The sequence below is a fragment of the Lithobates pipiens genome, unplaced genomic scaffold (genome assembly GCF_037356315.1).
Source record: "Lithobates pipiens isolate NorthernLeopardFrog02 unplaced genomic scaffold, aLitPip1_a1.2 Scaffold_16, whole genome shotgun sequence".
Lineage (NCBI taxonomy): Eukaryota > Metazoa > Chordata > Amphibia > Anura > Ranidae > Lithobates > Lithobates pipiens.
The window spans coordinates 155,660,458-155,683,872 of NW_027507748.1; the positions used below are offsets into that span (position 1 = coordinate 155,660,458).

Genomic DNA, 23,415 nt, shown 5'->3' on the forward strand with positions numbered 1-23,415 from the left:
TGCGACCAATTTTTCGAATTCAGTAGAAAACGAAACAAAATCCGAAAACAAATTTAACAAATATAACTAAACAAAATTAAGTAACCAATTAAAACAAAACTAAGTTTTTCCTTTTGCACATGTCTAGTGTGGACCTGCAACTCTCACTGTGACGCATCGACGCCTTTCATTGACGTGTGTGTGTGTGTATATATATATATATATATATATATATATATATATATATATATATATATAAAATATTCTCCATCTTTCGAAAATTCACATTTAGTACATAATGATTTCGACTTTAATAGAATATAAAAGAATAGACTAGAAAAACAATAAAATATAATATATTCTATTCTGTTCTATTGTTTTTCTAGTCTATTCTCTATTTCTATTCTAATCTTTTCTATTCAAATTCGAATCCATTCTATACGAAATTTGAATGTCGGAAAGAAATTATATTATATATATATTATATATAACCACCATCTTCCAAAATTTTAATTTAGTATATAATGATTTCGATTTTAATAAAAAAGATTTTATAAGAATATAAAAGAATAGACTAGAAAAACAATAGAACAGAATAAAATATAATATATTCTATTCTGCTCTGTTCTATCGTTTTTCTAGTCTATTTTCTATTTTATTATAATCTTTTCTATCCAAATTTCAAATTAATTAAAAAATTTGAATTCATACTATTCAAATTTATTCTATTTGAAATTTGAATTTCAGAAGATGGTTGTATATTCTTTCTATTTTATTCTAATTAAATTATATATATATATTTTTCTAATCTTTTCTATTTGAATTAAAATTTTTGGAAGATGATGGTTATATAATGTCACATCAACTTCTCATACTTGCAGTGTACCAGTGCAAAAAAAACCCACACATCTTATTTCATTTATATTTATCACATCAATGAAGTCAGCATGCCTGATTGAAAAAGTCACGGATGTCAATCACATGGCAAGTACATATGCTGTATGTCATTGTCCACTTGCCACGTCACCTGCCACAAGTTGTGTATTGTCTACTTGCCATGACACCTGCCACGAGTGCCACGTGACCTGCCACGAGTGCCACATGACCAAGTGGTGGATTGTCCACTTGCCACGTCACCTGCCACAAGTTGTGGGGTTCCTAGCACCAAGTGACCCCGAGATATGGACAGTATGTCAAGTACTTTTCTGCAAAAGAGAATGCCCTTTTGCGACCCGACTTTGGGGCAACATATCTTGGGGCTACTTGTAGCAAGGAACCCCAAATTTGGTATGCAAACACAGTAGAACTAGCACTACAAAATCACAGAATTTGGGGTTATTTCAAACAAAATCAAATGTTTCTACCGGATTCTAAATGATTTCAACCGCATTTGAAACTATTTCAACCGGATTCGAAAATATTTTGCGACCCGACTTTAGGGCCATGTATCTCAGGGTCACTTGGTGCTAGAAACCCCAAATTTGGAGATGTTGTAGTGCTAGTTCTACTGTTTTTGAATGCCAAATTTGGGGTTTCTAGCTACAGGTGGCCCCAAATTCAGGTCGAAAAATTTAATTTTTCGAATTTGATTCGAATTTCGTTTGAATTCGTTAGCATTGTAATTCGGATGCATCCGAATGTCCGAATAATGAAAATTCGTCTGAATTTCGAAACGAAACGAAATGCACATGTCTAGTCCACACCCCCACTGCGGCTTTCAGCGTGGTGCTTCTCTCCTCCTGCTCCGTGTCTCCCGCTCTCCTCCGTGCTGCCGCCCCCCTCCCTCTTCTGTGTCCCCCTCTGTGCATCTGTCCCCCTCCCTCTTCTGTGTCCCCCTCTGTGCATCTGTCCCCCTCTCTCTTCTCTGTGTCCCCCCTCTGTGCATCTGTCCCCCTCTCTCTTCTCTGTGTCCCCCCTCTGTGCATCTGTCCCCCCTCCGTGCATCTGTTCCCCTCTCTCTTCTCTGTGTTCCCCCTCCGTGCATCTGTCCCCTTACGTGCTGCCGCCCCCCTCAGTATCTCAGGATGGAGAGCGGAGGTAGAAGCCGGTAAACCCGGATCCTTCCTTTTCAGAATGGACAGAGTCGGTGACCACTGACTCTGTCCATTCACATAACTGAAACATTATAACCTCCTGTGATTACGATGTCTCAGTTAATAAAGTAGAGAAGCCGCTGTCTTCTCTCCATTCATTTTCAGTGCAGCAGAGGCTGCAGAGCCTGGGGAATCTGTGTCCCTAGTCCCTTTCTCAAATGGGAGATGACAGAGGTCTGTTAAGACAGGGCTGATAAAAAAAAAAAAATTGCAATCAATAATAAAAAAAACGTAAAAAATAATAAAAAAACAAAACAAAAAACACACAATTGCAATAAAAAAAAAAAAAAGCATTGTTAAAAATAAATTATAAACATTCAAAGCTAAGATAAGAGTGTGTGTGTATTATATAATTTTCTCTTTCTTTTATCTTACTTTTTTTTTTTTTTTTTTTTTATGTACTTATCATCATTTTTTGTAAAGTTATCCCAATGATTAATTAGCTAATCAAAAAAAAAAAGAACACTAGATTAATTTATGATATTGGCTGTGGCCTGATTGTCTGTGGCAAACGTCACAGTTTTTTACCCTGCTCAGGTGGTGCCCCAGACTTGAGCTGTCTTCACTGTCGGCCTGTGACATGGCTTCAGCTAAAAGACAAGAAGAGGGGAAATGCATATGTTAAGTTAAAGGCAGGAGGAGACAGATGCGTTGCATAGGTGAAGATGGGGAAAAAAGGAGGAAAAACCAAGGAGGACAGGAAAAGGAACGACGGGTGTAGTGAAGAAGCCAATTTGCGTGCGAATGCTGTTGAGTGGAAATTAAGAAAAATTAAGAGTTCATAGCAACCGAGGTGATCCAGGAGATGACTGTTCAGACAAACAATAGCTCAGGTGCCCATCTGTGCTCGGCATAAACCTGTAAACCAGAGCCCCAGGGCGTACTGGGAGGGGGAGCTGCAGTCTGGTATTCTAAGTAGGAATGTTGCGATCTGTAGTCTATTGGTGTATGTTCAGCTTTTTAATGCTTGCACTGCCAGTAAGCTTGATGTTAAGCAACCTTGTCTGCATAGGTGAAGGGTTGCCCCACAAAAACAGTGTAGTGCACAGAAACATGTAACAGTTACATGATTCGAGTTGCTCATCAGGTGCTAGTATGTGAAGTAAACATTTTGTGAAAGGGTGAAAAATTGCAAGGCAAGATCCCTTGTACTACGCATCTGACTCGATGCCCTAGCATGTGAAGTCCTGGGTGGGGTCGAGAACTGGGTAGACTGGGAACCTAAAGTAAGGTGACATAGGAGTTTGAGCTAAAGAACGGGTTGCGAAGAGCTGTTTGGGGTATAGCTGGCCCCCTGGTGAAGGTGTGAGCCCTATCGTTGGGGGGTGTGTGTGTGTGTGTGTGTGTGTGTGTGTGTGTGTTTGTTTTTTACCTGAGGAGACACCGTCCAAACCTGGTGCAGGATGGACCAACCTGACCTAAAGTGACAGAGAAAACAATGATTGGCCGATTTGCCACTGGAGACGATGAGTGGCTGAATTGAATGCCACTGGAGATGTGCGTGCAAGTAAGCAGCCTTATCAGGAAGGCGAAAACGAAGATAGCAGAATTTGTTTATGTAGGAATGACCAACCGCAACAAACATACGAATAGATGAAGTGAGATGTGTATGCTGTGCACCTGAATTGTGGAATGTAAAGCCGAGGATCCAAATCATTGTGCCGCTGCGTTGTACCACTGATGCGACTAGATTCGGATCGGGCTTGTGATGACCTAAACGTACAATAGTGTGCCAAAACTAGTCTTCAATGTGACCTTTCCAAGCCATAGGTCTTGTAGCTGCTCATCTGTGTGACAAGCTTGTGTGTCCTAACAATGTACAGTAAAACCTTTTTTACATTTTTTTTAATACATTTTGACTTGATATACAAGTAGCGTCATGTCACAGCTGAGTATAAAAGAGAAGAGCGTTACCTCTAAGTGTAGCAATATGGTTACATTTAACCAGTTCCCGACCGGCGCATGCCGATGTTCGTCGCAGGCATATTGGCGTATAGGTACATCCATTTCTATATGCCGCCCTGCCATCGCGTGCACAGCGCCGCGGGTCCTGTGGACTCGATACCCACGATCCTCTCACGGGGAGGCTGAACGGGGAGATGCCGTTGTAAACCACTGATGCTGTCCAGGCCATTTTTTAAGTGCTCAGTACTGTGATATTGTAACAATTACATGGCCATGCAACACTGTACCCAAATAAATGTTTTTATGTCCTTTTTTTGAGACAGTTATCTTTTAGTGATATTTAATCTGTTTTTTTTTTTTTGTTTTTTTGTTTTTAATGCTTTTTCTATATAAAGGAAAAAAATCAACTATTGTGAAATAAAAAATATTCTTCACCTTGTTTCTGCTATAAAACTTTTCAAATAAAAAAAAAATTCTTTGTTAATTTAGGCCAAAACTAAGATGGTTGCTGGCTTATCCTGGTCATGTGACACTGGGACCAGTGTTGCGGCGATCCGGGACACTGTTGCTGGTTGCATTAACACCGGCGCTGGTGTGGTAATAATCGGCAACACTGTTGATGGCTTACACTGGCCGTAATGGCGTTCAGAAATACTGTTGCTGGTTGCATTCATTTAGATCACTGGCACATGCGTAGCGGCTAACAGGAAAACTGTTGCTGATGTGACAGTGATTAGAAACAGTCGCTGGATTACACTACTCTGGTGACCCTGAGACTGGTGTGGCAGCAATCGGGAACACTGTTGCTGGCTGCTCTGGTCTGGAGATGCTGTGACTGGTGTGGTGGTTATCGGGCACGCTGTGGCTCGCTGTACTGGGATAGTGACACTAAAATGGTGTGACTAGTGATCAGGAACACTGGCTGCACTGGCATAGTTGTGTCCCTGATCACTAGCCACCCAAGTAATGTGTTACACTGTACAGTACTGAGGTGGCTGGTAGTGACACTGTTACTGTGTTTAAAAAAAAAAAACATTCTTATGATTCCCGGGGAAACATTTTGTTTCCTATCACAGCTGATCCGGCTCACTCCTGAAGGCGAAAGGTCACATTAAAATTTGGTTAATCATTTTAACATCCTACCATTCAAGGGGTAGGCACCTGCAGCTATCCTCTGAAAAAAAAACACATGAACAATTTGCACAATCATATTTACAAGATAAAACTTGATATATATGCTAGCACTAGCACTGGTGGGCAGTGGCTGGCCAGAGCAACAACCCCCAACATTGGTGGTAAGTGACAGGTTGGAACAATAAGCTCCCCACCAGCATTGATGGTCAGTGGCTGGCTGCAACAATAACCACCCTCCCAGTATTGATGGTCAGTGGCTGGCTGCAATAATAATCCCCCTCCCAGTATTGATGGTCAGTGGCTGGCTGCAATAATAATCCCCCTCCCAGTATTGATGGTCAGTGGCTGGCTGCAATAATAATCCCCCTCCCAGTATTGATGGTCAGTGGCTGGCTGCAGCAATAACCCCCCCCCCCCCCCGGTATTGATGGTCAGTAGCTGGCTGCAACAATAATACCCCCACCCCCCAGTATTGATGGTCAGTGACTTCCCCCACCCCCAGCATTGGTGATCATCAGCTTACCGACAGGTGTCAATTCATATCCCTTGGTAGTCTAGCGGGACAAAAAAGGAAAAACTTGAACAACACTGTAGTATATTACTGACTGTAAATGTGTACTACTTTTGTTTTGGTATACCTTCAACAACAATGTATTGAAACGACGAAAACATAATGTAGATGGCACTGTTTTTTATTACAAAAAATGTAAAATCTATAACCAGGATCACACAAACTATATTCGTTCAAGCAATATTGGATGTACAGTACTTTAGCGCAATCCTGAATTTGTTATTGAGGACAGATTGTGCAGTCTGCGATCATAGAAAATGAGATGCAGGATTTAGGAAGTGGATGCAGATCATTTTTATTTAGGTTGCAGATGCTTACTCAAAGTGATCAGATTGCAAGTCTGTAATTATTAATACATTATTAAATGTAATTTTATTGTTTGGTCAGATTCAGGTTCTTGCACAACTTGCATTGATTACCCTTATGTAACTGGATACTATTTGGGTTAACCACGTAAGGACCAGCCTCGTTTTGAGATTTTGGTGTTTACAAGTTTAAAACAGTTTTATTTTTTTTTTTTTATTTTTTTTTTTTTACTAGAAAATTTTAACCCCCAAACATTATATATATTTTTTTCTAACACCCTAGAGAATAAAATGGCAGTCATTGCAATACTTTTTTTCACACGGTATTTGCGCAGTGTTCTTACAAGCGCACTTTTTTTTTTTTTTTTGGAAAAGGTTCACTTTTTTGAATAAAAAAAAATAAGACAACAGTAAAGTTAGCCACATTTTTTCACAATAAAAAAAAAAATAAATAAATAAAAAGATAATGTTGTGCCAAGTAAATTGATACCCAACATGTCACGCTTCAAAATTGCGCCCGCTTGTGGAATGCTGTCAAACTTTTACCCTTAAAAATCTCCATAGGCGATGTTTAAAAAATTCTACAGGTTGCTTGTTTTGAGTTACAGAGGAGGTCTAGAGCTAGAATTATTGCTCTTGCTCTAACAATTGCGGCGATACCTCACATGTGTGGTTTGACCACCGTTTTCATATGCAGGCGCTACTCACATATGCATTCGGTACTGCGCGTTAGCTCGTCAGGACGGGGCTATTAAAAAATTTTTTTTTTTTTTATTTTACTTTATTTTTTCACTGTTTAAAAAAAAAAAAAAAAAACATGGGTTGCTTTTATTCCTATTACAATGTAAACATCCCTTGTAATAGAAAAAAGCATGACAGGTCCTCTTAAATATGAGATCTGGGGCAAAAAGTCCTCAGATCTCATATTTAGACTAAAATGCAATAAAAAAAAAATAAAAATAAATAGTCGTTTGAAAAAATGGCCCTTTAAGACATATGGGCAGAAGTGACGTTTTGACGTCGCTTCCGCCCTGCTATAGTATGGAGATGGTTGAGGGCCATCTTCCCCTCATTCCATACCCGGGCACAGAGGTTCTGATCACCTCCGCCACTGCCGACGGCTCCGGTATGCGGCGGGAGGGGAGGTAGCACCTCTCCTGCCACGATAATGGTGATCGTGCGGCGAATCTGCTGCAGAGACCACCATTATCGTAAACACGACTGGCTCCTGAGGAGAAGGATAGCTCACTTGTGGCAGCAACTTCTGCCGTTACCTAGATATCCATCTTCAAAGTGCAGACGTATATGTATAGGAGCCGGTCAGCAAGTGGTTATTAAACATCTAAAGCCAAAACCTTCTTTTTTTTTTTTTTTTTTTTTTTGGGATGGGGGAGGAGGCTATGAGAAATAAGTAAATAAGATAACCAGAACTTTCTAAGTGGAAGAGTGGGTTTGACAATAAAGTTAGCAGAGCAAAAAATTGGTAATCTAATCAAAGTAATTGAAAGCAGAAGTACTAGTACAACCAGCCTATAATAACCATAAGTAGATAGGTACACACCAGTATAGACATATTACAAGCTTTATTTAAGAAGAGAGTAACAATAGCACATATATCCAAAGTACAGGTATTGGCAAAGGGCATCCTGGTGGGATTGTGCACAAATACCCAGGTATATACAGTTATTATTGGGATATACTGCTGGTGATGGCACTGATAGATGATGAGCGACGGGTGCTGATGGGCGACAGATTCAATGATGATGGATACTGATAGCAAAAGGTATACTGCTGAGGGCACTGATGGGCAGACAGGTACTCTTTATTGTGGGGCAGTGGGATGTTGTGTGCACAGTGATGATCTGTAGACTGGTAACTAACTAAGTTCCCTGGCTCTTCTCCTCACACTGATTTGTGTGTGAGAAGAAACTGATTATGTTGTAAAGAGTGTCATCCATGGGCGTCCGCAGGTAGGGGCAAGAGGGGTCAAGTGCCCCCCCCTGGAATCAGGGATGAGATCTTAAATTCAACACAGTTCCATCCCTATCGGGGTGCGGGCAGCCCACTCCCATGTGCAACCCGCCAGTGGGGTGACACCATCAAGGTTCTGCCAAGCCCCCCTATCAGTGTAGCGTGACTGCGGGCTCTTTTCCGTGCTCAGTCCAACAGAGAACTCGGCAGCGGTGCCATCGGGTTTACCCCGGTCACCCCCCTCCTTTCTCCTGTCAGGGAGAAGAGACGATGGCTCTCACCAGGTTCCTCGCCCAGCTTCCTGCCCGCTCTGTTCCTTCCCTATTGGCGATAACTGTTTCTGCCCGTTCTGTTCCTTCCCTATTGGCCATAACTGAGGGACAATCAAAAGAGACTAGGAGAGGAGAGAATCATAGGACATGTAGTCCCAAAGATTGGTGGCCCCATTTTCCACAGGGAGGAGGATACAGCTTGATTGAGAGATTGAGAGACTGTAGCCTGGGAAAAAAGCTGAGGGAGAGGGTGCTACAGAAAAAAGAACAAGGATTGTGCTGGGCAGAAGCCAGAGAGAGAGAGCCACGCTGCCCAGCGCCACCAGAGAGAGAACTACACTGCCCCAGCACCACCAGAGAGAGCCATGCTGCCCAGCACCACCAGAGAGAGCCATGCTGCCCAGCACCACCAGAGAGAGCCATGCTGCCCAGCACCACCAGAGAGAGAAAGACTGAGTCACTGCCAGGGTACATACATGCTACACTACTGACCAGAGTCACCCCCGTGGCGTGTGAGCGATCTTCCAGCCGGAGGGATCACTGGTGTTGTTTCGCTGGGTCTGGTAAGAGGGCCTGTTGGCCAATATCCATTACCTATCCTAGGGATTGTACTAAGTCTGCAGTCTCTGACCATGATAATCTGATAATGACATTGTCGAAAAGGGGCAGCGCATGGGTGACCCTAAAATTATGCCCCCCCTTGAAAAAAGTTCTGCGGACGCCCATGGTGTCATCGGCTCTTTACCATGATCCGTGATGAGCTGTGTCTGAGACGTGGCTCACCACCGATCGCCATGTTGCACGCTCCCGAAGGCGCACATGCTTGGCACGAATGGGAGGAATGAACGGCAGGGGGGACCTGGTTAAATGCACTCATTTTACATTTGTCTGCTGTTTGCTTTAACAATTTGCTAACCAGCCACTGCAGTTTTACTGCAGCAGGTTGGCTCGGCTGGGCAAATTGACGTTGCCTTACGTCACTTCCCATTGTGGCCACTAGGCGGAGTGCACCACCGGAGGCATGCATACGTGCCCACGGCTCGCCACCAATGCGAGTGACCGGTGGGCACCCGCGATCGCTCATGACAGAGCGAGAACTGGGTTCTGTGTGTGTGAGCACACAGATCCCAGTTCTTTCACGGAAGGAGAGACTGGTCATGTGTTCATACAAAGTATGAACAGCGATCTGTCATCTCCCCATGACAGTCCCATCCACCCTTCAGTTGGAACACAGTAAGGGAACACAGTTAACCCCTTGATTGTCCCCTAATGTTAACCCTTTCCCTGCCAGTGACATTTATACAATAATCGGTGCATTTTTATAGCCCTGATCACTGTATAATTGTACATGGTCCCAAAAATGTGTCAAAAAAGTCCAATTTGTCCACCGCCATATTGCAGTCCCAATTTAGAAATCGCAGATCGCCACCAGTACTAGTAAAAAAAAAAATAATAATAATAAAAATGCCATGAATCTATCCCCTATTTTGTAGATGCTATAACTTTTGTGCAAACCAATCAATATATGCTTATTGCGATATTTTTGGTAAAAAGAAAAAAAAAAAGTAGAATACATATTGGCTTAAACTGAGGGAAATGTGTTTAAAAAAAAAAAAAATGTGGGAGATTTATTATAGCAAAAAGTTAAAGATATTGGGGTTGATTTAATAAAGGCAAATCCAGGTTTTAACCCTTTTTCAACCGCTAGCGGGGGTTAAAACTGCTCCGCTAGCGACCGCATACCGCCGCTAAAACGACGGCAAATCGCCGCTAAAAATAGCGGTGCTTTACCGCTGACGCCCGCACGGCCCCAGTGTGAAAGGGGCCTTGCAGTGCTCTGTGAATAGAAAACGACAACGTCCAGCACCCTATGCGGCTGTCGGCTGTGAACGCCGTGGTAGTTCATTCATTCTTCCTGTCAGCATGTATCGGCTTCCTTGTACGAGGAAGCCGATATACTGACAGGTCTGCATGGCATCAGCGATCACTGGTGCAATTCTTTACAGGCTCCTGCAACAAAAAAATTTATAAATGCACATTTTTTATTTATTTTTTTATTTTTTGTTATGTGCATTTATTTTTATCTGAAAAGGTGAACTTATCCTTTTAAAGTGGTTGTAAACCCTTACAAACCACTTTTGACCTACAGGTAAGCCTTAATCTAGGCTTACCTGTAGGTCCAAGAAATATCTCCTAAATCTATACGGTTTAGGAGGTATTTACCCGAAGACAGCCACCGCTGTCTACGGTGCATGCGCCATAGACAGCGGCGCACTGGGCAGGCCGCAGATCACAGCGATATGCCACGAGTATCGGCTCCCGTGCGCATGCACGGAAGTGATGTCACCGCGGTTTCGGCGAATCACAGCGCTGGAGCAGCGAGACCCGGAAGTCGCTCCGGGATACATGGCAGCTGCGAAGAGGAAGACGGAGGACCGCTTCGGGGGCTTCGTTCTCGGGTAAGTTATTCATAATGAGCTAGTATGCTATGCATACTAGCTCATTATGCCTTTGCCTTACAGGGTGTGTTTTTTTTTTTTTTTTTTTGCCTTTACTTCCTCTTTAAATGGAACTACATCTGCACTTTAAAAATAAATGACCCCTAATGCAGTCGGTCATATGTCTGGCTGCTGCTTCATTTTAAAAAAAAATCTACCTTCATTAACCCCGTAAACAGCTGTAAGCATTGAATTTCTGAAACTGAAATGGTAAAACATACCGGGAATACAGAGAAAACTTCTAGTGTAAATTTCAATGAATGTAATGCGATTTGGAAGAGGTGCAGATGAGCATAATGATCTCCCTTCCATCATTTAGAGCAGGGGTGCTCAACCTGTGGCTCTCCAGCTGTTGCGGAGCTACAAGTCCCATGAGGCATAGCAAGACTCCGACAGCCACGAGCATGACACCCAGAGGCATAGGCATGATGGGACTTGTAGTTTTGCAACAGCTGGAGAGCCACAGGTTGAGCACCCCTGATTTAGAGCATCTTGCATTCTCTGAAAGAATTCAAGACATTTTGTAAATGGCAGAGATGCTGAGCGAGCAACCCGCAATGATCTCGGTACTCCCGGTGGTACTGCAATTTCTGTGGTGAAAGTTCAGAGCTTGCAGCCCTGTTTGAAATAAAATAAAAGTTTTTAATAAGTCTTAAATTTTTTTCTTCTTTGCTTTTTCAGATTCTGCTGCTAACTCCAAGCTCTGCCTGATTACTGCTAAGCTATATATTTCACATACCATCACCCGTACTTATTGACCCATCCTGGTTCTTCATAAACATGTTCAATGAAAACCTCAATAATTCTCAAATTTGTCTGCTGGAGGAATACAAGCGAGATCTTGAACTGTTAAAGAGAGAGTTACAACACGAAAAATTAAAAGGACAGGAAGCCAGGAAAAGGTACAACTCAGAATTGAGGCAATGTAAAGAGACATGTGAGAAAGAAAAGAACAAGTTAGTGGATGATTTGACATCTAGGTGGGAGCAGCAGAAAACCCGCGAGCTACAGCAGTTGAAAGATTCAACGTTCAAAGAAAGGGAACTGGAAATAAAGCAGCTGATGAGATGGAAAGAGGAGGAATTAAGGGAGGTACAGATGTTTCTACAAAAAGAAAGAGATTCTGCAATAAAACAAGCTAGGGAACTACAGAAGCAGTTGCTTGATGAATTGCTGAATAAGGGCAATATAGGAAAGGGTAGCAGTAACAAGAAAAATGAACCAAACTCTCCACTCAGTAGTGAATGCCACTGCAAAGTTCAGGATGTCCTGTCTAAGCTTCGGTGGGACTATGATGGTGAACAGGCTGCACGAATCAGATATCTTAAAGTGGAGCTAGATTTGGAAAGGAGCCTTTTCATAAAGTATATTCTGGACCGCTCTGATAACAATGCATCTGCCATTTTAAAGGACACTACAAAGCCATTGGGCTGCCGAGAAATTAAATTTGGACGTCATTCTCTTGGCAGCGGTACAGTCAGGCAGTGGTCGCTGGAAGAAACCTCTTCACGACGAAGATCTCTTGAAAATACAGGTTTTCGGCATCATTCTGGTAAGAGTGCATTATCTAGGACAAGATCATTGGAAAGTGCATTTCCACGACCTGATTCTCCACTAAATTCTACTGAGAAGTCTTGGAAAGAGAGCCCAGAAAATGAGAGGCTTATAATGCCCATTCATAGAGATTTCCCTGCAAAATTTTCTTCAGAAATTACTTTTGCCCTCTTGGAGGCCAAAAATGATTGTAAAACATGGTCCTCTTTACAGGAAGGGTTCCATCAATTTCCTGAAAACTCTGAAGAACCCACCCATGATACTTCCAATACGACTGAAAGCAACAGCAGTGCAGGATCACTAAATTTGTCTGATTTCCATCAAACTCATGATGCATCTGCACAAAATGCCAGTATATTACAGAGCTGCTTGGTAAGATTACCATTGTTTTTATATGTATGAAGAATTGGAAGTGGGATTTTAGGGTTGATTTTCACTGTGTTGCAAGCTACAATTATAGTGTTAGAGGAATATGTTCGGGGAGAGATACTATTTGACCCATTGTTCATATAATCTGAGAAAAATAACAATCTTTGCACACAAAGGCTTTTTCTTAAATGGCACTTAATGAAGGCCTCGATGCCCACCTGACCTTTCAGTTGAGAAACATGTCCATCTACCCTTCATCTTAGACTGGAGTAGGTGACGTGATCAAAAATTCTCTTTTTAACTGTGAACCTGACTTTCAATAAGTGTCAAACATAAAGGTAGAACTAAAGGTAACAGTTTATCCTAATTGTACAGTACATGACACAAGCTAAATATTCTGACCCTGGCTTATAGGCTTGTTCTTGCAGGTGATTGGACACTGGCAAAGCTTTCAAGGACACTTCCCCCTATAACGCTACCCTACTCCAGGAGTCCTCAGTTTTTTGCTAGTGTCTTAATTTGATGGAACTCTTCCACACTGAGAAAATCACCCTTAGCTTTAATATTTATATTTTGTCTTTTGAGTTCTTAAAGAGGAGCTTCTGGCTCCTTCAGAAAAAAATTGTCAGCAGCTACAAACACTGTAGCTGCTCACTTTTAATATTAGGACACCTACTTGTCCAGGAATCCAGCTGTGCCCTCACCTGAGCTGATCTTTTAAATACTGCTGCCATCTCCACTGAAGCAGCAGTGTTCCTACTGCGCATGCACAAAGCAAGCTGCGTTAAGTGAATGGTTCGGCTGCAGGGGGAAGGAGAAGGGGGAGATAACATCTGGCTGACTTTGCGGCAAACTCAGCCGGAAGTGGGAGTGGGTATCTGTCAAAGCCAGGTACCTGTGCTCCCAACCCAAAAAGTGCTAAATGTGGCAGCGGAGGGAGGGAGGCAGACAAGTGGAGCCTCCCCTTCTGTGGATAACATAGGCTGTTATGAGCATTTTTGGGCAGGGTGTTTTCTGGCTGAAAAAAAACACAGAACTAGTGAGTTTTAAGAAGTGTTTTTTTTAGCTGTAAATACGCTCTAATGCTGGTAAAAGCTGAAAAACGTAGCTATTCTGCGTTTATCAGCGTTTTTAGCCATAGACGTTTGTAGGAGTATAGTTTTGCAAAAAAAAAAACAAAAAAAAAAAAAGCTAAAAAACACTACTGCAAAAATGCTGTAAAATTCATGCTACAGCTTTGTACAGCTAACCCTACTGCCATTTTTATAACATCCAGTGTGCATGAGACCTTACTGTAATTTTAGAATTTCCTGTTTAAAAGCCGGTTTAGCTGCATTTGCATGCATTTAGAGCAGTGGTCTCAAAATGGTGGCCCACCAGCTGTTGAAAAACTACAAGTCCCATGAGGCATTGCAAGGCTGACAGTTAAGAGCAAGACTCCCAAAGGCAATGGCATGATGGGACTTGTAGTTTCACAACATCTGTAGGGCCACCAGTTTGAGACTCCTGATTTAGAGTTTCTAATCGGATCCTGGATGCACAGAATTCCGGTTTCTCGAACACACCTAAACTGACTACACCTAAATGAAGGTAAATGCACATTGTGACTGGCACTTTTGAAAAATCATTACATGCATTTACAGTATCTCACAAAAGTGAGTACATCCCTAACAACATTTTTGTAAAAAAATTTTTTTATAGCTTTTCATGTGGCAACACTGAAATAATGACACTTTGCTACAATGTAAACTATTGAGTGTACAGCTTGTATAACCATGTAAATTTGCTGTCACCCCAAAATAACTCAACACATAGCCATTAATGTCAAAACCGCTGGCAAGAAAAGTGAGTACACCCCTAAGTGAAAATGTTCAAATTGGGCCCAATTGGTCATTTTCCCTCCCTGGTGTCATGTGACTCATTAGTGTTACAAGGTCTCAGGTGTGAATGGGGGGGGGGCAGGTGTGTTAAATTTGGTGTTATCGCTTTTACTCTCTCATACTGGTCACTGGAAGTTCAACATGGCACCTCATGGGAAAGAACTCTGAGGACCTGAAAAAAAAAAGATGTTGCTCTACATAACGATGGCCTAGGCCATAGGAAGATTGCCAAGATCCTGAAACTGAGCTGCAGCATGGTGGCCAAGACCATACAGTGGATTAACAGGACAGGTTCCACTCAGACCAGGCCTGGCCATGGTCGACCAAAGAAGTTGAGTGAACGTGTCATATCCAGAGATTGTCTTTGGGAAATGGATGTACAAGTGCTGCCAGCATTTCTGCAGAGGTTGAAGGGGTGAGGGGTTGTCAGCCTGCCAGTGCTCAAACCATACGCCGCACACTGCATCAAATTGGTCTGCATGGCTGTTGTCCTAGAAGGAAGCCACGTCTAAAGATTATGCACAAGAAAGCCTGCAAACAGTTTGCTGAAGACCAGCGGACTATGGACATAGATTACTGGAACCATGTTCTGTGGTTTGATAAGACCAAGATAAACTTATTTGGTTCAGATGGTGTCAAGCGTGTGGCGCCAACCAGGTGAGGAGTACAAAGACAAGTGTGTCTTTCCTACAGTCAAGCATGGTGGTGGGAGTGTCCTGCTCTGGGGTTGCATGAGTGTTTCCGGAGCTGGGGAGCTACAATTCATTGAATGCCAACATGTACTGTGACATACTGAAGCAGAGCATGATCCCCTGCCTTCAGAGACTGGACTGCAGGGCAGTATAACATAACGACCCCAAACATACCTCCAAGATGACCCTGCCTTGTTAAAGAAACTGAGGGTAAAGGTGATGGACTGGCCATGCATGTCTCCAGACCTAAACCCTGTTGAGCATCTGTGAGGCATCCTCAGACGCAAGGTCTCTAACATCCACCAGCTCCGTGATGTTGTCATGGAGGAGTGGAAGAGGACTCCTGTGGCAACCTGTGAAGCTATGGTGAACTCCATGCCCAAGAGGGTTAGGGCAGTACTGGAAAATAATGGTAGCTACACAATATTGACACTTTGGGCCCAATTTGGACATTTTCACTTGGGGTATACTCATTATTGTTGCCAGCGGTTTAGACATTAAAGGGGTTATAAACCTTTGTGTTTTTTTGCATTGAGGTGAAAAACCTCTTGCAGTGCAGAAGCCCCCAGTTCCTCCGTTTTTACTTACCTGAACCCTATTTTTCCTGTGCTGGGTATAAGCACACCAGCTCTAGCCAGTGTCTCGTGTCCTGATTTGGCTAGATTGATAGCAGTGCAGCAATTGGCTCCCACTGCTGTCAATCAAATCGAATGACCTGGGGGGCGGGGCCGAGTCATACATTCGGTAGCTTGAGTGCTTCCGTCAGTATACCGCTTCCTAAGTCCTGGAACACGAGTCCAATGGATCTGGCTGTAGGGATCCCAAGAACCAGACACCAGTCTTGGAGTACATCAGGAATAATCTTTTATTTGAGATCTCACACAAATATATACAGCAGGATGACTAAAACCTAACCTAATTAGCATGAGCTTGACTTTACGTCTCCTAGCTCACTGACTGACTATTCAATACACATTACCATAAACATCAACACAGGGTTAATTAGCACAAACAACAATGTGTGGAATACTCTTACAAGCCAGACTAGACTCATTTGCACAACAGACAGGTGGCTGGAGTTGATGATATTAGCATCTAACATTTTGTGTCTCAACAGTGTGATTCAGTCTATTGCTAACATGGCATATACATATCCAGAGTCTGTGTGTCTTGGGGGGGGGGGGGGTCATGGACCTGAATCCAAGTAATACCATGTCCCAGCTAGGTCCGTCACAGGCAGCAGCTTCTGCCACAACTGAGATATCCATCTTTTCAGGAGCTGGTCGTATTTACGATAATGGTGGTCTCTGTGGCGGATTTGCCACAAGATCACCGTTATCGGTGGCGGGAGAGGGCCACCCCCCTCCCACCGCTTACCGGAGCTGTCGGCAGCAGTGGAGGCGATCGGGTCCTCCCTGCCCGGGTATATAGACGAGTGAGGGGAAGATGGCCTCCACCCGTCTCCACACCATAGCAGGGAGGAAGTGACGTCAAAACGTCGCTTCCACCCATCTCTTTTAAAGGCACATTTTTTCAAAGTCCTTTTTTTATTTTTGCATTTTAGTCCGAATATGAGATCTGAGGACTTTTTGCCGCAGATCTCATATTTAAGAGGACCTGCCATGCTTTTTTCTATTACAAGGGGTGTTAACATTCCTTGTAATAGGAATAAAAGTGATCCAATTTTATTTTTTTTAAACAGTGAAAAAATTAATAAAATTAAGTAAAATAAAGAAGAAAATAATTTTTTTATTTTTTTTTTAAGCGCCCCGTCCCGATGAGCTCGCATGCAGAAGCGAGTAGTAGTGCCCACATATGAAAACGGTGGTCAAAGCACACGTGTGAGTCATTGCCGCAATTATTCTACCCCTAGACCTCCTCTGTAACTCAAAACATGCAACCTGTAGAATTTTTTAAATGTCGCCTATGGAGATTTTTAAGGGTAAAAGTTTGACACCATTCCACGAGCGGGCGCAGTTTTGAAGCCTGACATGTTGGGTATCAATTTACTTGGCGTAACGTTATCTTTCACAATATAAAAAACAAATTGGGCTAACTTTACTGTTGTCTTGTCTTTTTTTTTTTTTTATTGAAAAAAGTGAATTTTTTTCCAAAAAAAGTGTGCTTGTAAGACCGCTGCGCAAATACGATGTGAAAAAAAATATTGCAATGACCGCCATTTTATTCTCTAGGGTGCTAGAAAAAATATATATAAATGTTTGGGGGTTCCAAGTAATTTTCTAGCAAAAAAAACTTTTAAGCTTGTAAACGCCAAAATCTCAAAACGAAGCTAGTCATTAGGGGGTTAACCACTTGCTGTCCGCCACACGCAGATATACTGTGGCAGAATGGCACGGTTAGGCAAAGTAATGTTTGGGTACGCATCCCCCCCCCCACGGTTGCACGAAGCGGTCGGCATCGTTCCACGAATGATCCGTACTGAGGGGGAGGCTACTGATTAATGCCCACCCCCTCGCGATCGCTCCCGGAGAATGGAAGGAATGCTTCCTCTGCTTCTGTAATGTAAACAGAGGCAGAGGAAGTGATGTCATCTCCCCTCGTGTCGGTCTTTTTTTTTTTTTTCCCAGTGCTGAGGAGAGAAGAGATCAATGTGAGTTTGCACCAACACTACACATACAGTAGAACATGCAGGCACACTTTTCACCCCCCGATCAACCCCCCTGCACCCCAGTCACAGTGACACCAATAGCATTTTTTTTATTTTTTTTACTGATTACTGCATTGGTGTCATTTGTGCCTGTTTATAAGTGTTAGGACAGTTGGTGTTGGGCCCCTTTATGTCTAGGGTACCTCCTTAACTCCCCCAATAAAGGTTTAACCCCTTGATCACCCCCTGTCGCCAGTGTCATGAATCAATCTTTTTTTCTGATCGCTGTATTGGTGTCATAGGTGACGCTAGTTAGAGAGGTAAGTATTTAGGTTCGCCATCAGCTTTTTATACCCGTATAACTGTTACGGGTGACGCTGGTTAGTTAATTTCTTTTTTATAGAGTCAGGGCACCAGCTGTTTTATTACCTAATAAAGTTTTAACCCCCTGTTCACCCGGCTGGTGATATAAGTTGGATTTTAGGGTCAGATAGGGTCTGCGTCGCCCCAGGCAGCGTCAGGTTAGTGCCAGTACTAACACCCATGCACGCAGCATACACCTCCCTTAGTGGTATAGTATCTGAATGGATCAATATCTGATCTGATCAGATCTATGCTAGCGTCCCCAGCAGTTTAGGGTTCCAAAAAACAGTGTTAGCGGGATCAGCCCAGATACCTGCTAGCACCTGCGTTTTGCCCCTCCGCCCAGCCCACCCAAGTGCAGGATTGATCACTGTCCCTTACAAAATACTAAACACACATAACTGCAGCGTTCGCTGAGTCAGGCCTGATCGCTGCGATCGCTGACAGTTTTTCTGGTAACATTTTGATACAGTCGCTAACAGTCAGGAGCTTTTTTACCTGTGAGTCTCACTAGTGTACCACTAAATTTAGAAAATGGCAAATCGAAGGTACACTAGCGAAGAGACCTACACGTTTCTGAGCATGACAGATAGTGAAGAGGAAGTCACTCATCTGTCAGATTCAGGCTCAGAATACGATCCTGTACAGCTCCATGACAGATGGCTCTGATGACGGAGTTGTGGTCCCTGCCGAGGCCAGGCGTACCAGACCCCGATCTTCTGTCGTTGAGGTGCAAGAACCGCAGGTCCCTCGTATGGAGCAGAGAAGTACTAGTGTCGCTCATCCTTCTGGTGAACTGGCAAGCACCAGAGGCCTAATACTCCCTGGTTGTACTCAAACCAGCACTGCAGTAACACGTGGTGACATGGCGAGTCCCATAAGTGCAGTTCAAGCTGGTGAGGTGGCAAGCACAAGTAGTGTCCCGCTGCCACCAAGAAGAAGACAAACACAGGCCCGTCATTCCCATAGTGCCCTTCCAGCTGCAGTCACCAATCCTAACTGGAAACCCATCACTTCTGCAGCACCCATACTTCGCTCGTTCACTGGCCAACTCGGCATTCAGGTGGAAACAGTTGATTTTACGTCCCTTGATTTTTATGCGCTGTTTTTCACCGAAGATCTCTATAGATCTATTGTGGACCAAAGCAATTTGTACACTGCTCAACACATCACCACTATTCCCCAGTCCTCCCTTGCCAGAGATTGGAAACCAATTACGGTTTCCAAATTTAAGCTCTTTCTGGGCCTATCCCTCCTCATGGGCATAACCAAAAAGAGTGAGTTTCGGTCATATTGATCCACTGACCCAATTCACCATATGCCCGTGTTCTCTGCCTCCATGACTAGGGAACGATACGATTTCACGGTTCATGCATTTCAACAACAATGAACTCTGTCATCCTCCCGGAGACCCTGGATACTATTCGGCCCCTCATAAACCACTTCAACCAATGTTTTGCAGACTTGTTTACTCCCCATCAAGTTGTCTGAGTTGAGTCCCTGATTAAGTTTTCTGGCCGCTTGTCATTCAAACAGTAACTTCCCAGCAAGCGTGCCAGATACGTGGTCAAGATGTATAAGCTCTGTGACAGGGCCACAGGCTATACATGTAGATTTATGGCTTACGAGGGCAAAGATAGTCATGTAGAGCCGACAATCTGCCCTGACTACATAGGAAGCGCTGGCAAGATTGTGTGGGACTTGGTGTCACCCTTATTCGGAAAGGGGTACCACTTGCACTTGGACAATTATTACATGAGTGTGCCACTTTTTAGTCACTTGTTTGATCATCAGATTGGAGCATGTGGCTTTTTCCAGCGGCTTGTAGATTCCCGTCTTAGGCTGGGGGAGAGAGCCTGCTTGAAGTGTAATAACTTGTTCACTGTGAAGTGGAGGGATAAGAATATTTTCATTCTGTTCTCCCTTCGGTCAAAATTCCTACGGCGACTGGTGTTGTGGAGAAACCCCTCTGTGTACACGAATATAACCTTCACATGGGAGGGTTAGAACTCAACAACCAGTTGTTGGGGCCGTACCTAGTTGCCTGTAAGGCCAGACGCTGGTACAAGAAAGTGTCTGTTTATTTCAATTAACTTTGAACGCTCATGTGCTATACAGAGCTTCAGGAGGGACTGGATCCTTCCTTAAATTCCAGGAAGAGATCGTCAGAGCCCTTCTGTTTCCAGACTGTGCTTCACCTCACCATCCCCAACCAAATACAGTAAGCCGGGTGCATGAGAGGCATTTTCCTTATGTCTTCCCGAGTACCCCTACCCAATGAGCCCCCCAAAGGAGATGTCCTGTCTGCAGAAAGCGCAAATATAGGCGTTGCACCTGCTATTATTGTCCCTCTTTGTCCTGACAATCCTGGTCTTTGCATTGGTGAATGTTTTGAACGCTACCATACACTAGTTGAGTATTAGCGTAGGGTACAACAGTGCACAGACTAGGCACACTTTCACAGGGTCTCCCAAGATGCCATCACATTTTGAGAGACCCGAACCTGGAACCGTTATAACAGTTAGTTACAAAAAAAGTGTAAAAAGTAAAAAACAAAACAAAAAAACACAAATATATATATATAAAATAAAAAAAACAAAAGTGGGTGGATGAAGGGAGGTATTCTAATGGTGGGCATACCCACTGATTAGGGCTGAAACGATTAATCGATAATGAAAATCATTGTCAACGATTTTCATTATCGATAAGTTGGTCTGCTAACGGCACGCATCATTTTCCCTGCCTTTCAGTCCCGCGTCCATCTGAGTGTTACAGTCCCGTGTAAAAGGCCGGCGCCGCTGTATACCTCTCATAGCGGCTCTCATGTGACCAGGCATGTCCGCCTCTCTCCTCCTCTGACGTCAGCGCGGTATTCTCAGACCTGCTCACTTTGCTGCCTCGAGGGTGAAGAGAGAGGAGAAAAGCAGCCAGTGACCGCTGCAATAAAGGTAGCAGCTAGCTTTTTAAATATAATGAAGTTTGCAAAGCATTTATCTTGGTATTTATGGGAGGACAAGTGCCCCATCACTGGTGTTCCTTGGGGGGGGTAGTGTCCCATCATTGGTGTTCCTGGGGGGGAATAATGCCCCATCATTGGTGTTTCGGGGGGGGGTGGATAGTGTCCCATCATTGGTGTTCTGGGGGGGGAGAATAGTGCTCCATCATTGGTGTTCCGGGGGGGATAGTGTCCCATCATTGATGTTCCTGGGGGGGGGGGAGAATAGTGTCCCATTATTGGTGTTCCGGGGGGATAGTGTCTCATTGGTGTTCCTGGGGTGGGGGAATAGTGCCCCATCATTGGTGTTCCTGGGGGGGGGAATAGTGCCACATCATTGGTGTTCCTGGGGGGGGGGGGAATAGTGCCACATCATTGGTGTTCCTGGGGGGGGAATAGTGCCACATCATTGGTGTTCCTGGGGGGGGAATAGTGCCACATCATTGGTGTTCCTGGGGGGAATAGTGCCACATCATTGGTGTTCCTGGGGGGGGGAATAGTGCCACATCATTGGTGTTCCTGGGGGGGGGGAATAGTGCCACATCATTGGTGTTCCTGGGGGGGAATAGTGCCACATCATTGGTGTTCCTGGGGGGAGGGGAATAGTGCCACATCATTGGTGTTCCTGAGGGGAAGGGGAATAGTGCCCCATCATTGGTGTTCCTGGTGGGGGGGGGGAATAGTGCCCCATCATTGGTGTTCCTGGTGGGGAATAGTGCCACATCATTGGTGTTCCTGGGGGGAGGGGAATAGTGCCACATCATTGGTGTTCCTGAGGGGGAGGGGAATAGTGCCCCATCATTGGTGTTCCTGGTGGGGGGGGGAATAGTGCCCCATCATTGGTGTTCCTGGTGGGGGGGGGGGAAATGGTGCCCCATCATTGGTGTTCCTGGTGGGGAATAGTGCCCCGTCATTGGTGTTCCTGGGGGGGGAATAGTGCCCTGTCATTGGTGTTCCTGGGGGGGGGGGGAATAGTGCCCTGTCATTGGTGTTTCTGGGGGGGGAATAGTGCCCTGTCATTGGTGTTCCTGGGGGGGGAATAGTGCCCCGTCATTGGTGTTCCTGGGGGGGAATAGTGCCCCGTCATTGGTGTTCCTGGGGGGGATAGTGCCCCATCATTGGTGTTCCTGGGGGGGATAGGGCCCCATCATTGGTGTTCCTGGGGGGGATAGTGCCCCATCATTGGTGTTCCTGGGGGGGATAGTGCCCCATCATTGGTGTTCCTGGGGGGGGGGAATAGTGCCCTGTCATTGGTGTTTCTGGGGGGGGAATAGTGCCCTGTCATTGGTGTTCCTGGGGGGGAATAGTGCCCCGTCATTGGTGTTCCTGGGGGGGATAGTGCCCCATCATTGGTGTTCCTGGGGGGGATAGTGCCCCATCATTGGTGTTCCTGGGGGGGATAGTGCCCCATCATTGGTGTTCCTGGGGGGGATAGTGCCCCATCATTGGTGTTCCTGGGGGGGATAGTGCCCCATCATTGGTGTTCCTGGGGGGGATAGTGCCCCATCATTGGTGTTCCTGGGGGGGATAGTGCCCCATCATTGGTGTTCCTGGGGGGGGAATAGTGCCCCATCATTGGTGTTCCTGGGGGGGAATAGTGCCCCATCATTGGTGTTCCTGGGGGGGAATAGTGCCCCATCATTGGTGTTCCTGGGGGGGGGAATAGTGCCCCATCATTGGTGTTCCTGGAGGGGATAGTGCCCCATCATTGGTGTTCCGGGGGGGATAGTGCCCCATCATTGGTGTTCCGGGGGGGATAGTGCCCCATCATTGGTGTTCCGGGGGGGGATAGTGCCCCATCATTGGTGTTCCTGGGGGGGGATAGTGCCCCATCATTGGTGTTCCTGGGGGGGGATAGTGCCCCATCATTGGTGTTCCTGGGGGTGGATAGTGCCCCATCATTGGTGTTCCTGGGGGGGATAGTGCCCCATAATTGGTGTTCCTGGGGGGGAAATAGTGCCCCATAATTGGTGTTCCTGGGGGGGAAATAGTGCCCCGTCTGTGTTTTTGGTCCAGTCAGGTCCCTCCGGCCCGCTTTGGTCCGCTTTCTTGCCCCAGCCCACTCCCCCCCTTTTGGGTTTGGTTCTTTGTCCAACCAAACTCCCTTTCTATCACAACCCCCTCTAGTCCGGTTCCTCTCCCACGTGTCTCTCTTCCAAACTCCCTCCCAACCTACTAGCTCTAATGCTTGGTCTCCAAACTAGCTAACACCCTCCCACCCTCCAG

At 44.7% G+C, this 23,415-nt stretch overlaps 1 protein-coding gene across 9 annotated transcripts in view; it reads left to right on the top strand.

Annotated features, from left to right (window-relative positions):
* The window catches only part of TSPOAP1 (TSPO associated protein 1), a 376,947-nt gene that overhangs the window by 18,806 nt on the left and 334,726 nt on the right, over positions 1-23,415 (top strand). For all 9 annotated transcript variants that reach the window (XM_077480674.1, XM_077480675.1, XM_077480679.1 and 6 more), the window contains exon 2: positions 11,410-12,654. In XM_077480674.1, the coding sequence (XP_077336800.1) occupies positions 11,509-12,654 (1,146 nt within the window). In that variant the 5' untranslated portion in view covers positions 11,410-11,508. The remainder of the gene's footprint in view (positions 1-11,409; positions 12,655-23,415) is intronic.